The sequence below is a fragment of the Gymnoscopelus microlampas genome (assembly GCF_963454915.1).
Source record: "Gymnoscopelus microlampas genome assembly, chromosome: 21".
Classification (NCBI taxonomy): domain Eukaryota; kingdom Metazoa; phylum Chordata; class Actinopteri; order Myctophiformes; family Myctophidae; genus Gymnoscopelus; species Gymnoscopelus microlampas.
In genome coordinates, this window is record NC_139958.1 from 24,689,082 (window position 1) to 24,705,692 (window position 16,611).

Genomic DNA, 16,611 nt, shown 5'->3' on the forward strand with positions numbered 1-16,611 from the left:
ACACACACACACACACACACACACACAGTACATAAATATGTGTTCACATTTTAGCTCAATGGGAACAGCTGAGACCCACCTTCATAATAACTGGGGAGGAGTACAAGACTAATTATAAGGTAAGCTGGTTTCATATTTCTTCTCTTTTGTTATTCTTCTGTTTTGCTGTCTCCTCTGAAACACACAGTGATTATGCTGAGATATGAGCTTTTCACAGAAATATATTTTCAGATAAAAAACAAACAAATAACAATTATAATGCTAAATTGAAGGCTGTTTGAGCATCTAAGTTGCATCTCAGCAAAGACTTGATTGTCGCTTGATTTTACTGTACAGCTGAGAGATCTAATTATTTACCACATAAGCTCTCTACATTTGTTTACTAGCCTACAAGCTCAACACTTTGCCTTATATAAAATACCTCACATTTCATGCATCACAGTGATAAGAGAAAAATGGAGGGAAGTCATACTGGGGCTGGAACAACTTTATTGAGATTTTCAGATAATTCAAACACAAGCACATGGACAGCAAAAACAATTAAATGCAATTTAAGAGAAATACATCTGTTTATGATTGTACTACAGTATTGCCTTCTCTGGTATAGATTCATAAGAAATAAATATATGAAGAAAAAGGTTTTCATTAGTAAAAGAGAAAGCTATAAAGTTAGTGGATAGATTCAGTTTCCTCTAAAACACCTGTAGACCACTAACAGGTAGAGTGTCATCATGCAGAACTAAACTATATCATTGAAGATACAAATAAAGGTTGTGAAAACAAACAGTAGAATATGTTCACTCACAAAATAGATTCAAAGTGGGTGTTGTTAAAATGATCTATTCTATGTCTACTTTTTTCCCCCTCAAAAAGCACAAAACTTTCATAGTGAGGTAATACTAACTAAAATATGTTTAAGTGAAAATAAATGTGCTTCTTTTGTAAGTAAGAATGATACTGGTTTAGTTACAAATATGTCTGCATCTAATGTGCATCTCCGTAAACTATTTTCTTTCCCCTCTTCAGTCATTACACTCACAAACGAAAAATATTTTCGGCGCCTGGCGACTGCCGTACAAAGACATACGTAGCTAAATCATGCTACTATAGGCCTTAGTTTGCTCTTTTCTCCTCTCCTCTTCTGCTCTTTGCCTTCTCTCTCGCACCCTCTCTCTCTATTTCTCTCTCTATTTCTTTGTCTCCTCAATCTGCTCCACCTCACTTGATTCATCCACCACTTTGCCATTGACCATGGTCTGAGTCACCACCTTCACAATCTTCCTGGTGCGCACATCAGGTTCCTCTGTACAGGAAAGACACATGACATGAGGTCAGATATGAGATGACATGACATGATCTGAGATGACATTGCAGGAGGTAACCTGAGAGATTAAAAAGATGTATCATAATTCTATTTCATATGAAAGGCTGTACAGTATACTGTACTTTACACGTAGTTGCAAAAGGAAGAAATTGCCTTACAGAAATCCTGCATAAGCTACATCCCCACTCAAATAAGTGTAGTTACACTACAATACAATACAAAATTAACAGCAATACTGCTGGAAATGTGCCTTTTGTTTATTAAGCTTGTTTAATAAAAACAATCCTAAGCATCATCTCACATGTGTTTTTGTTTGTAGTTGATTCAGCAGTCTTAGTCAGACAGACATAGACATGGTCACAACATTGTGGTAAATGGACTTTCACACCCACATTAAATGGTTGCTATAGGAGCTGAGCTGCTTGGGGTTTGCTTTGTTTAACGGTTTGTAAAAGTATCCTTTGACATGGCTTGTGCCACTGCCCTGGTCCTGTGTGCGTGCGTGCGTGCGTGCGTGCGTGCGTGCGTGCGTGCGTGAAGCTTAGAATCTTAGAATCTAACAGGCTACTCAACACTGGATTTTCTCCTGACCTAATGCAAAAGAAAATATTCATGCAATGTACTGTATGTCATGATCTGCATGTGAGACATTCACACATTATTATTATGTATGCTTGAAAGAGATTATTATTTTTTTAATTCCGGAATCCTTTCAATTAAAAATAACCATTCCCATAACAATTGTGTGTATTAAAATAAAGTAGGCCCTACTCACTTTTAGGAGGAGGAGGAACTTCCTTGACTCTGAGTGACAGAAAGAAGACATGTTAGCATGAAGACAAGATTATACTCGCTCTAACCCTGGCTTTGTATCTAAGAAGAACCATTGTAATACAAGGGTGTTAATGTGACATCCTGCTAAATGTTTATTAGACACTATATTTTCGGAAATCTCTATGGGGGAAATGAATGGGGTTTCTGTCCGTGGCACCAGAAAATGGCCAGCACTGTTATGCCCTATTCTGGGGGAACTATTTGCCGAAGATAGATAAACACAAGCTCTCAACTTCTTACGTCGATCAGCTATTCTCTTTCTCTCTCTCTTAATTATTTTTCATTTTCCTGTCCTACTAATCCTCTCTTAATAATCCCTTTCAACAGGTAAATAAAAGACAGATGAAGACTCACGCCTCCTCTCCCTCCAGCAGACGCCTGTAGGTGGCGATCTCCATCTCCAGGTTCTGCTTGATGCGGAGCAGCTGCTCGTAGTCGGTCTTGGTGCGTTGCATGTCCAGCCTGAGCTGGGACAGATCGTCCTCCTGCTGGTTCAGGGTGCTCTGGAGCTTCTCCATCTCACTGGCGTACTTCTGGCCCGTCTCGCCCAGGTTACCCTCCAACGCTGCCACCTGAGGACGCAAGACCATGGGAGTAGCGAACTTAATTTGTGTGTTTCTAATTATATGCCTCCGCTGCCGGACAGCCGAGGCCAGAAGCATTATTGACGGATTGTCCGTCCGCGTATCTGTCCATCCGTCAGTCCGTCTATCCGTTCTAACATTGTGAACTCGATATGTCAGGAATGCCTTGAGGGAATTTCATGACATTTTGGTCAAAGCGTCCACTTTTACTGAAGGACGAACTGATTAGATGTATGGTAAAAGGTCGGGGGATGTCAAAAGCAATTTCTTTTTTTTTTTCAAAGCTTGTTTTAACCATAACCATAACCCCAACCCCTAAATGTCTAATCCTAACCCTGACCCCAGCTTTAATCATTTACTAATTGTAACCTTTGCTCTAAAATCTTTCTTAGCCATGCAAATGGCCGTTTCTCTCAAGGGGACCTGAAAATGTTCACCTACAAGTAAAATTTGTCTGGTTTGTCTGGACATTTTGTTCCCACATCGACATATATATACATTGTAAAATAAGCACACACACACACACACACACACACACACACACACACACACACACACACACACACACACACACACACACACACACACACACACACACACACACACACACACACACACACACACACACACGTTTATGTTCAAAAGTGCCAGAGTTGGACGGCACAGAATACACATGGGTGTGCACAAACAGACAGACAGATAGCTGGATGGCATAGTAGAAGTTACCTGCTGACCTGTCTAATGGGGTGAGGTCATAAGGTATTGTCATGAAGTCTATATCGAGTTCCTATTTCTGCTTTTGAATATGGGCCATATCGGTTTAGGGAGTGTTCAACAGTTGTCAGAGTCAAATAGGTCTACTGTATGCAAGTTTCACTGCTTCATTTCCTAAGATGGCTTTGCCCTAAATTTGATCAAGAGGACTTCAAATTATACCAGTGACCTCATGAATGATAATACATTTTTGCTTTCGACACATACAAGGTTTCCAGGTAGGTTTTATGGTTTGAATGGGAATAGTAGGTAGAGTATGTCTCCTGTCTCCTCACTTATTTATGCTGCCGATTAATGTGAGCATCTCAGAGGTTTTGGAAACTATTCCAGACATTTGTTTCTTCAGACAAGATAACTCATCAGGTCTCTTATTTAGAAAGCGGAAAATAGTGTGGGTGGACATTCTTTCTGTCAGCGTGGATTACAAAAGCGATAGACAGAATGATTCAGTAGATGAGTCAGAATGAGCATTAGTGTCTGTTTAAGTGGTAATGGGTTTGTGGTCAGTTTGATGTCAGTCTTAATTTCCGGAATTGCTGTGAGTGTGACTCATAGGGAACTTACTGACCTGTAAGATATTATTAAACTGCTATCAATTTGAGAGATGGAGATATTTATTGTAAGGGAAATCATGTACCTCTCAGTAAGTGATGAACTTTACAAATCTACCTAAAGGATAATAAATTGTGTACACCTGTGTGCATACTGTACACATACTCAAGTTGAATGCTTGCCTTCTCCACTTTCGCCTTCTCCACTTTTATTGACATTAGTACCTAGTGGTTTTGCACATGCTGAACCCACATGAATGTTGTTTTATTCCATGTTTTGGTGTCAATATGAAGTGCATATTCAAATACTTTAGGAGCACTTGGTAAAGTGTGGCCAAATGAAGCATATGGGCATGCATGAGCCTAGAACATACAGTATAACAAGGTTTATTATCTGTGTACATGACAGTATTTCACTCATAGGCATCACAAAAGTGGGAGACAGGTGGGTGACATAAATCATCCCCCTGTTCAGTCCCTCCTAATAAAAGTGAGATCCAACTAGATTCTAGAATCACTACATATACTTCTTGAGATCTCACAGTATAGTGTAAAGCCATGTCATACTTTGTCATCGACAAAGTATATATCAGGCTTAAAAGATGTCCTGGCATGTCATGAGGTACAGGAAAGACACTCAAAAACTAGATATTTCACTCAACTCGTGCCGTCTCCATTTCAATTTCCAGCTTACCTGTTTGTGCAGGCTTTCCATCTCCACCTCCAGCGTCTGGAGGAAGCGCTGCCGTTCAGTCAGCTCACTCTGAGCTCCTCTCAGCGCCTCGTTGCTCTCCTTGACTTCATTCTGCACATTGTCCAACTGCAGAGGAGACACACATCTTAATTCATTCTATTTTTATGGTATCCTCATGGTGAGGATGTGGTCTGTCAAATGGACCGTAGCTACATTTCACTCAATTTGTTTTTGCTTTTGTATTTGTATTCCCACTAACTGAGTTGGACAGTTTGACCCAAACGTGAATATCAGATTAATTGCAAACTTCCTGAGAATTCGTAGAGAATTACATTCATCATTATTCTCTCCAGAAAGCTGGCACTGAATGAGGTCTACAAAATATTCCTTTCAGAATTAGAAAGTTGCCAGAGGGATTGAAGGGGTGGGGTGGGTTTACGAGAGACGACGTGCAATACTGTCTTTAGTACTAGTGGTGTTTTTTCCTTTGGTATTATCAACCTGTTGTGACACCAGGAGAACGGTATTGCAATTATTATATTGTTTTGTTAAAAAAATAATTTGAAAGCCTTCTACCACTGACCTTCTTGCGGTACCACTGCTCTGCCTGGTCCTTGTTCTTCTTCACAATGCCTTCATACTGAGACCGCAGGTCTGACAGAACTAAGCCCAGGTCTGGACCACGGGCAGAGTCAACCTCCACATTCACCTCATCTCTGGCAATACGAGACTTCATCTGGTCGAGTTCCTACAGAGACAGGCAAGAGTGTCCAGAAAAGGCTTAGTGTAACACAAATGTATTACCTTCATATCATGACACTTTGGGTAAAAAGGCTAAAAAGTAGGCTAAAATGTTAAGAAGGTAGTGCACGCACATCCGTTAGGTCCAGGTGCTTAGACAAACAAAGTATAATGAAAAAGAATAAAGTCTGCACACTGGTGGTTGCAAAAATCTCTATATTCTGAGTTATCATTGCTATAGAGTCCTGACTGGATGAAATTGTTATCCATAGATTATTCATATAGAGTTGGAGAGATGATTACTATTGGAATAATAGACCTATGTATTCATAAATAAATCACCTACACCGCCTTTAAGTGATGTGTTAGCGTGGACATGTGGGCAGGTATGTTTCCACTTTTTTTTTCTTCTATATGCTTTGTTGACAGATCCATGAGTGGAGGTGCATTTAACATCTGTGTGAACAGGCACCATATGGAAGTGAGTGTGCTGTGAATCCTACACCCCAGGGTGACATAGCGAATGGGAGAGCATCTTCATTATTTAGTTGCTCTCCATCAATTGCTAATGGGCTCACGTTACCCCTGTTCCATCTTCCAGCTTCCAACTTACACACGGTTTAAGCTGAACACTCATGTTGCACGGAGACAATTCCAAACCCTCGGTTAACTAGAAAAAAGCGTTTGGCACCGTCCTACCTGAAAGACCACCTATACAATACAAAATATCTGAGTACGGTACTTCTTACACCACTGCACATCACATGGCAATGCGACACGTTGTGTGAGCTCGTATTGGCTATTTTAATTGAATGTTTGACCCAGAATAGGGACACTAGGGTTCACGAGGTTAATTCTTCCTTAAGAGAGTAGAGGGTAGGTTTGTCTCAGGTCCCTTTACCCCAGAGGGCGCTACTTATCAGGTCGTATCATATCAGCTGATGAGAAACAAAGAGTAGGTTTGTGAAACCAGATCCGCTCACTCCTTTTGTCTCCAGTAACTAAAGGACCACAGCAGTGGGACCCCCTCCCCCTCCCCCTCCCCCTCTCTCTCTCTCTCTCTCTCTCTCTCTCTCTCTCTCTCTCTCTCTCTCGTCTGAAAAGACCTCTGTGAGGGAATGGGAATGAATCTTGACAAACTGGGTCAGTCAAATACCAGACACATTGTTGTTTGTAAAGACGGTTCAGAGTAAAAGGTGAGGTAGTCAGAGTGAATGGGAGAAAAGGAAACACAAGAGACTACATTAAAATGACGGAAGTTAAATACCGTATGGTGTTTGATACAAAAAAATCAAAGGCAGAAAGTGCATGCTGTATAGTAATAGAGCACTGTTTCTCAAAGTCGGGTCTGGGAAATTAAATATCAGGGGTCCAACTGAGCCAATATGGGACTGTAACTCTGAGAGTGTAAAAATGGAACCAAATAGACCCATGAGCACTGATGATTTTACAGTGTAGATTAGCTTTTAGTAACAAATAATAAGGTTAATAAGCATCTTATAAGGACGTGTAAGTATCTTATTAACTGTTAATTAATGCTTGTTGATAGGGTGTGCAACCGTCCTGGAAATTAAAAAAGGTTAAGAAACCACCGGAACAGAGTATACAGAATATAAGAAAGAAAGAAAGAAAGAAAGAAAGAAAGAAAGAAAGAAAGAAAGAAAAAGAGTTGTGGATAGAGCTGTTCTACTGCATTGGTTCTCAAAGTGGGGTCCGGGTACCCCCAGGGGTCCTTGGGGGGGTTCCAGGGGGTCCCCAGCAAAATGTGTTAATATAGCATCACAATAATTTTAACCACTTTAACCTTTTACACTTTGGCTATTCAAAAATAGCAGATCTACAAGCTCATAGCGCACAGAGTGCCGCACTACGAGCTTGTAGAGCTGCTATTGTTTTTAAACCGTGAACATTTTGTGCAATTCTTTCAATATATATATTTTTTTAAAGCGAAAATTTGTAACTCAAATCTTTGCTTCTGGGGGTCCCTGGAACAAAATAGGGTCCGCAGCCAAATACATGTCATTTTGGGTACATGGGGGGACATGAAAAAGTTTGAGAACCACTGTTCTACTGTTACCTCCTCATGGTTCTTCCTGAGGAAGTACAGTTCTTCCTTCAGGCTGTCCAGGTCTCCTCTCAGAGTGGCAATGAGCTGCTCATGGTCAGTCTTAGCTTTCTTCAGGGCAACACAGTCCCTCTCCACAGACTGACACATCACCAGCTCCGTCTCCCACCTGGTGAAGTCCGTCGAATGTGAAAAAAAGAAAGAAGAAGAAAAGACCCAAAGTTAAGACGAACCAGCTGCCAATAAGAGAAACTTGACCATTAGAGCGACAGTTTGTTGAAAATCTGAATTTAACCGAATCTCTCACTTGATTCTGAAGTCATCTGCTGCCAGTTTAGCGTTGTCTATCTCCAACATCAGACGAGCATTCTCCAGGGTCTTCTTCCTCACCTAATGGACAAAATATAGATCAACATGGGTCAGATCATCATAATTAATTATGTACAAAATCCATTAGTGTAGTGTACTTTTACACATCCAGGTATTCTACTACATCACATACTTTACTAATGTATTGACAACATATATATTTATACCTGTTAATATCTCATATTATGTAAATCAGGGGCGGTCCAACAACCAGTCAATCAATCAATCAATCAATCAACTACGGTACTGCCATGACAACTAAGTTTCCCTCATGGGACCAATAAAGGTCTATCTATCTATCTGTCATTTCCTTTCCGGTGAAAGTGGAACACGGAAGAATGTGTGTGCATCCTTATTCAAATAGCTAAATTAGCCGATCTAACCTCACAATGCATTGAATTGTTAGCTTGTAGATGTGCAATGTTTTCTATTTTGTAAATTGTTTGAGATTTTTGTGACTATATAGTGACATGCCCAAAATAGGTTGAAAGTGGCTATTGAGGAAGCACAAACCTGCACACAACACGGTTGTTAACCATTGTTTCTTGGGTTAATGGGTAGACTCATTTTGAACTGAATGTCTGTGGTCATTTTGTTACAGGTTAATCCGAAGTGCAACTGTAGGTCATTGTCTGGCCCTGATGCAAATCCTGCATGAATGCTTTGTCTATGCAAATCAATTAAACCAGACTGTCATCATAGCATTGAACTCCTTTTAAACACACCAACTCCCCGAAGCCATGAATGGGAATCAAGCAAAGTAAAGTTTGTTCACTTTATCATAAAAAGACAAATGTGACGTGTGTGTGTGTGTGTGTGTGTGTGTGTGTGTGTGTGTGTGTGTGTGTGCGTGCGTGCGTGCGTGCGCGCGCAAGCATTTGTTGCATTGTGTGTGTCTGTGCAAGCATTTGTTGCGTGTACTGTATATGTGAGCGTATGTGTGCCATGTGCATATACATGCATATGCCATATGCGTGCAAGTATGCATGCGTGCTTGCACTAGTGTGTTCTAGTGTGTGTGTGTATTTTGTCTTCTGTACCTCCTGTTCAACAGCATGAGCTTGGGCCATCATGCTATCAAGGTCATGACCTTTGGGGATGCGGTCCAGCATGTGTTGTTTGATCCTCATCTCCAGATCAGCGTTGGAGCGCTCCAGAGAACGCACCTGGACACACAAACAAGTACATTCTCAAAAAGACCACTCTCTATATAACCCCTGGCTCATAACAACCACATCTACTACTAATTGCCTAGACATGTAGGTATTTACTATATTTATATATAAACACAAATAAAATATTTTTTGGCCGAATGCAGAATTTATTCTCACCCTGGGGTCAAGTCTGAAGAAAATATATTGTTGTTTACATGAGGATCAGGCCCATTAGGCTGCTGAGGCACAGTCTATGACAGTGGTTCTCAAAGTGATGTCCAGGGTCCCCCAGGGGTCCCCAGCTAAATTTGTTAATGTAGCATAAAAATCTGTTCAACCACATCAACACTTTTTACACTTTGGCTATTCGAAAATAGGCAATCTACAAGGTCACAACGCACCACGATGTGACGCTTTGTGTGCTTGTAGAATAATTTAGAAAAACACAAATCTTCTTTTCTGGGGGTCCCTGGTACAACAAAAAAGATTTCAGATTGGGGTCCTTGACATAAAAATGTTTGAGAACCACCGGTTTATGAAACACAAGGTAAAGCATCAGACCTTTTCCAGGTAGTTGGCCAGGCGGCTGTTGAGGCTCTGCATGGCTTCCTTCTCATTGGTGCTGTTGCCATGGATGCCATTGTGCTGAAGGTTGATCGGCCCGTTGAGGTCCTGGCTGACGGAGGCAGAGCGGGACAGTGGGAGGGCTCCAGCAAACGAGACGGAGGCCCTGGAACGAGCACGGCCGCTGTCCCTCAGAGACAGGCTGGAGAAGGACGGTTGACGGCCCATAGAGTAGCTCCTCATTGACATAGTGGATGCCATGATGGGCGGCTGTGAAGGACAGACAGAGGGAATTGAAGGGAACATTCAGCTTCTCATGATTGGGTTTGAGACACATGTCGCACATCCCATTCCCAAAGTTCAAGTGGTTGAAAAAGTTTTTTTTTATCGGTACTACGGTTACAAAGAAATATCCACTGAATGTTGTAGCAACGCTAATGGAAACAAATTGAAAGCTACGGTATGTTTGATCCACAACAGAATCTGCAGAGAATGGGAGGACTGTTAAGTATAGCCCACTGCTCTGAGAATGAAAAGGATATGAAAAATGTAGAGTAGTTAAAAGCAGAACGTATAAGATCAAAAGGAAATAAGGCTGCTTAGACTGTTTCAATGGCATAGTAATGATTTTAAGCCAGATATTAGCTTGCTCTTATATGATCTTAAAACTAAATCTGTTCTATTCTAGCATAAGGCCCAGCTGTACTTGAAATACAAGCAAAAGGAGCATTCCACTTGAGAAAACAAACGTACACACTGAGGATACATCACTGGCTGTTCAAACTAACCATCTGCCTCTAGAGATAAACGTTAATGCATGACTGACTTTATGGGTACAGGCGCTCCAGTCAATTCATCTCAGCTCTGTTCAAGTACAACTCAAACACAGCCAAGAGTACACTCAAAATGTAAATGACTGCAGCTCAACCCTGGGTCAAAACAAGAGTGCCTCACTAGGGCTGAGGACACCCTTATGTATTCAATTTCTATGATAATGAGACACATTTCATATTCAAGAGGATGCTAATAGCAATTTCATGGAAGCAGAAACGGAGGAGTTAGCTCCAAATAATATGAACCTCTTTCGAAGGCATGGAGAGTGAAGTGTTATAAGCTATATAGCCTTGTTAGAGTGTTGTTGGAAATAAGATTCCCAGAGACTATGGGTGAAACCATCCATGGCCACAACTTGAATATTTCCACTTTCCAGCATTATTGTAATTATTAACTCTCAAGCAATGCCAAACTGTGAAAGCTAAAAGCATCTATTCATATACGTTTAGATAGTCATAGGTGAGACATATTTTCAGGGTTATTACTTTTGTATAAATTGGAAATCTGAACTTTTGTTATTTTTCTCAACTAGTTATTATCTGGGTTTACTTTAGGTTAGCTTGGGTTCAAAGTAGAGGATTGCCCGTTCAAATTACATTGGGTCTTTCTTTAAATATTAGGAGGGTCCTCTTAGGTGTCCTGACCACCAGTAGGACAGGGACTCTGTGTCTGTGAGTGTGAGTGTGCATGTTATGGGTGTGTGACTGTGTGTGACTGTGTGTGTGTGTGTGTGTGTGTGTGTGTGTGTGCGTGCGTGCGTGCGTGCGTGCGTGCGTGCGTGCGTGCGTGCGTGCGTGCGTGCGTGCGTGCGTGCGTGCGTGCGTGCGTGCATGCATGCAGGTGTGTGTGCGTGTGCGTGCGTGCGCGTGTGTGTGTGTCAGCAGGGTTTCAGTGGGAGATTAGCGGTCAAGGGAACCTCTCTGTCGCTGTCACCTGATCCTCACAACACTGGTTTCCCACAATACTACAAAGGACCCAGGCAAGAGACAGGCAGTCCTTGTTCAGATGAGAGATTGGAGGACTTGGGAAAATGATCAGGAAAATATTTAGACAGAATTCCAGGGACACAAGGAAGCACATTGTCCCACAGGAAATGGTCTTTCATTTCGTTATCCATTTCATGTCATTTTTCGAGAGCATCTCACTATCCGCCGAGGAACTGTTCCGCTGAAAAGATGTACAGTTATGACTTGAACACTCAGCAGGAGTCAGAAGAGGACAAAACTGAATTAAGGCAGATTGTCATACAACTCCATTTCGTACGATGGTGTGTCGCACGTTGAAAATAGCCAATTTACAAGCTCACAACATGTCATCTGCGACACTTTATGAGCTTGTAGATTGTTTTTTTTTGGTGTGCGACATCGCTATTGTGTTTGTTTAGCATTGTGATTGGATGTACACCTGTTGCACTTCCACAATTATAATTACATTTCATACAATGACATAGATTGCTGAAATTATCTTTTTGATCAGCCATCAATCAGTTTAAAGATCTGATCACCCGAATGATTGTTTAAATAATGAATGTGATGTTTCAGAAATTCATAGATATTTCAATTGTAATGATTGTCTTTTAATATAAATTCTTCTTTTCTCAGTGTAAAATCAATAAAGAGATTTGTAAAAGAAAAAAAAGAAATGGTTTACTTACGTATATAGTGGGTATAGGTATATGAGTGGGTTTTCTTCAACTGGAGGAAGACGTGGGATCCAGTGGAATGCAGGCAGCTCTGTGCTGCTGATGCTACAGGTGAGCCTTTATACAGGTAAGCAAGTAGAGGGAGGAGCTACAGAATGTCTCAAAAGTAGGCATGTCAACGGTACCTGCAGGTTAAGGCCGTCTACTCGAGAACACTTCAAAAGAAGTGGATTAAGATTCAGAAGGGGGCCCCTGGGCCAATTATCCTTTAGGGCCCCCCACCCCCACAGAACAGAATTACCCAGAATGGGCAGTCGGGTGGGCACACAAACACAATAATCAAGTTGAGAAGAAAGGGGCGTTCTGCCGCGCCTCAGCCAGGTGAAGGCCGGTCCGGTGCGTCACAGGAGCGGGACACAACAGCCTCACAAAGAAGAACGCACTGGAGCAGCTCTGACAAGTATAAGTCTCTTTTTTTAAGTATAAAAGACTGACGTTTCGATGCTACAGTAGCATCGAAATTTCAGCCTTTTATACATAATAAAGAGACTTATAATAGGCTCTATGCACAGCAGCCATATTGTGAAGAAATTCACAGGTGTTACCAATGATACTAACGAAGGCTCTGTTCCATTCTGGTCAAACAGATTCAGGGTGCTGATGTTGTGCATGTTGGCTCACTGCCACTGGAAACACTCTGCTACACCAGTGGGTCTCAAAGTGGGGTCCAGGGACCCTCATGGTTCCTTGAGGGGTTTCCAAATGGCCCCTTACGGGTGTGTAACTCTGAGAGTGTACAAACAATTTGTACACTCTCAGAGTTATGGGGGTCGTGGAAACCACTGTGCTTCATCAGTGCTTCACAGAGCCTTCATTAGTATCATTGGCAACACCTGTGAAGGAAGTGATACTATGGCTGCTGTGCATAGAGCCTATTGTCAGAGCTGCTCCAGTGTGTTCTTCTGATACAAAACTCAAGTTACAAGACATGTGTGGCTCAAGAAAACGCCTACACGCATTATTATCCATATACAGAATTTACATGATATGTATTTGCATGTTATATGAAAAATACTTATGTACAATAGTTCTGTTGTTGTTCAGTAGTTCAGATGTTAATCCACACAGTAAGAGGGGCCTTGTACACAGGCTGAGAGGCCCACATATTTGAGCATTAAGCTATGTAGATTTTAGTAAATTATAAAAGGGCCTCACAGCATTGGCCCAGTCCATTATCTATCCATGAGTTGACATCATACAATGATGTCATTCTTTTACTTTCTACCTTGCCTCAGCGCTTCACTGACATACTGTAACTGTGTAGTGCTGTGCCCTATTTACGCTTGGTTGTATGTAGGAGGGTGTTGCCTTCCAAACATAGCCGATCTACAAGCATGTAGCATGATGAAGTATAAATCATGCTTTCCTTGGACATTATTTTACTTATTGTGGACCGGAACTCAATTAATGTTTCAGTTCGGGGATTGGACATTCCTGTGCCATACAGTACATAAGTCAACAGCTTCAGTCAGGGGAGTCTGATTGATCAAATTGCCGTTTTTGTTTTCTTCTTTTTTTCCCCTCGGACATTAGAAAGCATTCCTGGTAGTCTTTAACTACGATATAAAAGCTGTAATAGCTTGGAGGTGTTTTTTTTTTTTTTTTTTTACGTTATTGGCCGATCTGTGCTTAATACTTATTGCAAGCACATCAATTTCGTACCCATAATCATATGTTGTTATATAGTGCATGTCACTGACATTAACCTTTTCTGTATGGGCACAGGTGTAACCTTTCCTAGACAGTGACACTGAGTCCTCCTGTGGTTCAACTATCTCACTGTATGTAAGCTGACACGTTGTGTCCTCAACAGTTGTAAAATATTCAACAACAAGGAAAACCAGCTGGCCAAAGCTATTTTAAAACAACCATGATGTGGGCTATTCTGCCCATAGCATTGACTGAAACAAAAACAAAGGACCAAATCGTGAGAATATCCAGTCGGGGGATCTTAGTATAATCTGACATTCAATTCCAATTCACTTTTGAAACATTTATTTGACTGATTTTCCTTTCAGAACCCAAATAAAACATTGCTCCATTTTTCAAATAGTCACTTCCAAATTGAAGCTCAGATTATACTAAGATCTGTACTGAGGTGTGAAGGCAGGTGGAGTCATAGATGGTCACAGAAAGCAAGTGAGAAAGGTTCTGTGTAGTTTGTACATCTATGTATCTGACTACATTTCATCAGCAGTATCATATAATGTAACTGGCTCATTTGCTATGCATTATGGACTGCATTATACTGTAGGTGCATTAAGCTACTATAAATGTAAGTCAATTGTCTATGGAGCCAGTTATGTTACCTGGTGTGCATATAGCTCCCTCTGCTGGACTCTCTGTGCCATGTGATTTGCAGCCTCCACTGTGTGAGCAAATTAACAACCAGACACAAATAATTACATAAGACAGTGGTTTTCAAACTTTTTCATGTCAAGGACCCCCAAATTGACACTTATTAGCCCGCGGACCCCCATTTCAAAAGATATGCCAGGGACCCCCATAAGAGAAGATTTTTTACAGCTCTATAGTGATTCTCAACCATTTTAATTTCAAGGACCCCCAGTTTGACATGCATTAGGGCTACAGACCCCCATTTAATGGCATTTCTATCACTTGGACAGCAATTTATATTGTAAAATCTATGTCAATTTAAGTTACAGACCCATAAGGGTCCATTTGGTGCCTAATCTATCATTTAGCTGGGGACCCCCTGGAACTCCCTCAAGGACCCACTTTGAGAACCAATGCCTTAGTGCCCACTCTTCTTGTATCTATCAAAATAACATTACTGTGCTCTAAATATTGTATTTTATTTTACTGTAAACCCATAACATTGAAACATACTTTACCTGAGCCATGAGCTTCTTACATGACATTTCAAAGTCATGTATGTGTGTGTCTGAACAGAACTCCTGTTCACATAGAGCAGGGGTCTTCAACGTTTTCAGGCCAAGGACCCCCTAGCTGAGAGACATATGAAGCAGGGACCCCCACTACATTGTATAAAATTGTGTTTCAGATAAACTTTTGCTGCTCTTTTTTCCCTCTACACCTATACCTCTTTGCCAAACTTTTTTTTGGCTAAAGTTGTCCTCAGAAAAGGGATGCTAGGGTTCAAGTGGTTAATGTAAACAAAAAAGAAAATAATATCACACAAAGATTTGGTGGACCCCCTATAGTAGCTCTGAGGACCCCCTAGGGGTCCCGGACCCCCTGTTGTCTGTCTGTCTGGGTGATCAGAACTGTCATCGTCATAGCTGAGACAACCAGGGTTCTTCATACTTTGACAGAACTTCTCCTCCAGACAAACAGCAGGCTTCACCATGTTAATGCTGGTCAGTACAGCTCCCATGACACAGATTATACCAAACAGTACTTATAATTCAAATCGTATAGCTTGAGAACCTGCAGGTGGAAAGACTGGTGATGCGAGGTTAGTAATGATGTCATAAATAATCACTTATCAAAGTGATTTGAACTCTGAGCTCTGAGACGTTAATATTTACTACTGCTTCCGGGTGTGAACAGCGTGCGTCGCCATGTTTTGTGAGAGAAACAAGCAACCAGGTTTATGAAAACAAGACAATTTTCCCCCAAAAAATCTTGGAAGACATTTTAAAAAATTAGGAATATTTTAGAAACCAGTACTTTTACTTCTACTCCACTACATCTCGGATACAAATATTGTACTTTTACTCCACTACATTTATTTGAAAACTTTAGTTACTAGTTACTTTTCAGATATAAACTATGATATAATGAAACATACATTAACCACTTTAGCCCTATTTTATACCTAGGCTATTTTCAAATATTTAGTACTTTTACTTTTGGTACTTTAAGTACATTTTGATGCCAATACTTTTGTACTTTTACTGAAGTACATTTTTAATTCTGGACTTTTACTTGTAACAGTCTAGTATTTTTATATTGCAGTATTGGTACTTTTATTTAAGTAGAAAATGTGAGTACTTTTTCCACCACTGCTTTTTTGACTGAACACTAAATGTTTTTGCTGGAGCAAAAAAATATATAAGTAAGGTAAAATAAAATATACACGTTTAAAAAAAAAAAAGTATTTTAAAGCCCCCTGCCCCCTGACCCGGGGTAGAAACGCCCACAGCGGACAGATCAAAGGGTGACGTCACTCTCTCTCCTACGCACTTCGCATGAACGACCAGCAGGGAGGGCAGCGCGAACGGCAGAGCCACATCGAAATGTTTGTTAAAGTTTGTAAAACGACTATTATAGTGCACTAAACAACTCATACTGTAATATTAGTGCACACAGTTATGAGTTAGTCGTCAGTGTGTATTAGGGAGGTGAAGAAAGCTACTAAAAAAACCCAAAACAAGAGAATTGTCTCCAAAAAGGTGAGTTTTCTCCAGGTGTTTGTTGTTAGTTTGGCTAATAAG

General features: G+C 40.9%; 1 protein-coding gene across 1 annotated transcript; it reads right to left on the reverse strand.

The window, feature by feature from the left end:
* Positions 1 to 481: 481 nt before the first annotated feature.
* LOC311037495 (keratin, type I cytoskeletal 18) lies at positions 482 to 12,217 on the reverse strand. Its single transcript, XM_084046670.1, has 10 exons — positions 12,143 to 12,217; positions 9,652 to 9,924; positions 8,977 to 9,102; positions 7,875 to 7,957; positions 7,580 to 7,736; positions 5,345 to 5,509; positions 4,762 to 4,887; positions 2,513 to 2,730; positions 2,100 to 2,128; positions 482 to 1,303 (listed from the first exon to the last, which is right to left on the reverse strand). The coding sequence occupies exons 2-10, from the start codon at positions 9,913 to 9,915 to the stop codon at positions 1,188 to 1,190; spliced, it is 1,284 nt and encodes a 427-aa protein (XP_083902796.1). The 5' UTR covers positions 9,916 to 9,924; positions 12,143 to 12,217; the 3' UTR covers positions 482 to 1,187.
* Between the last annotated feature and the right edge of the window lie 4,394 nt (positions 12,218 to 16,611).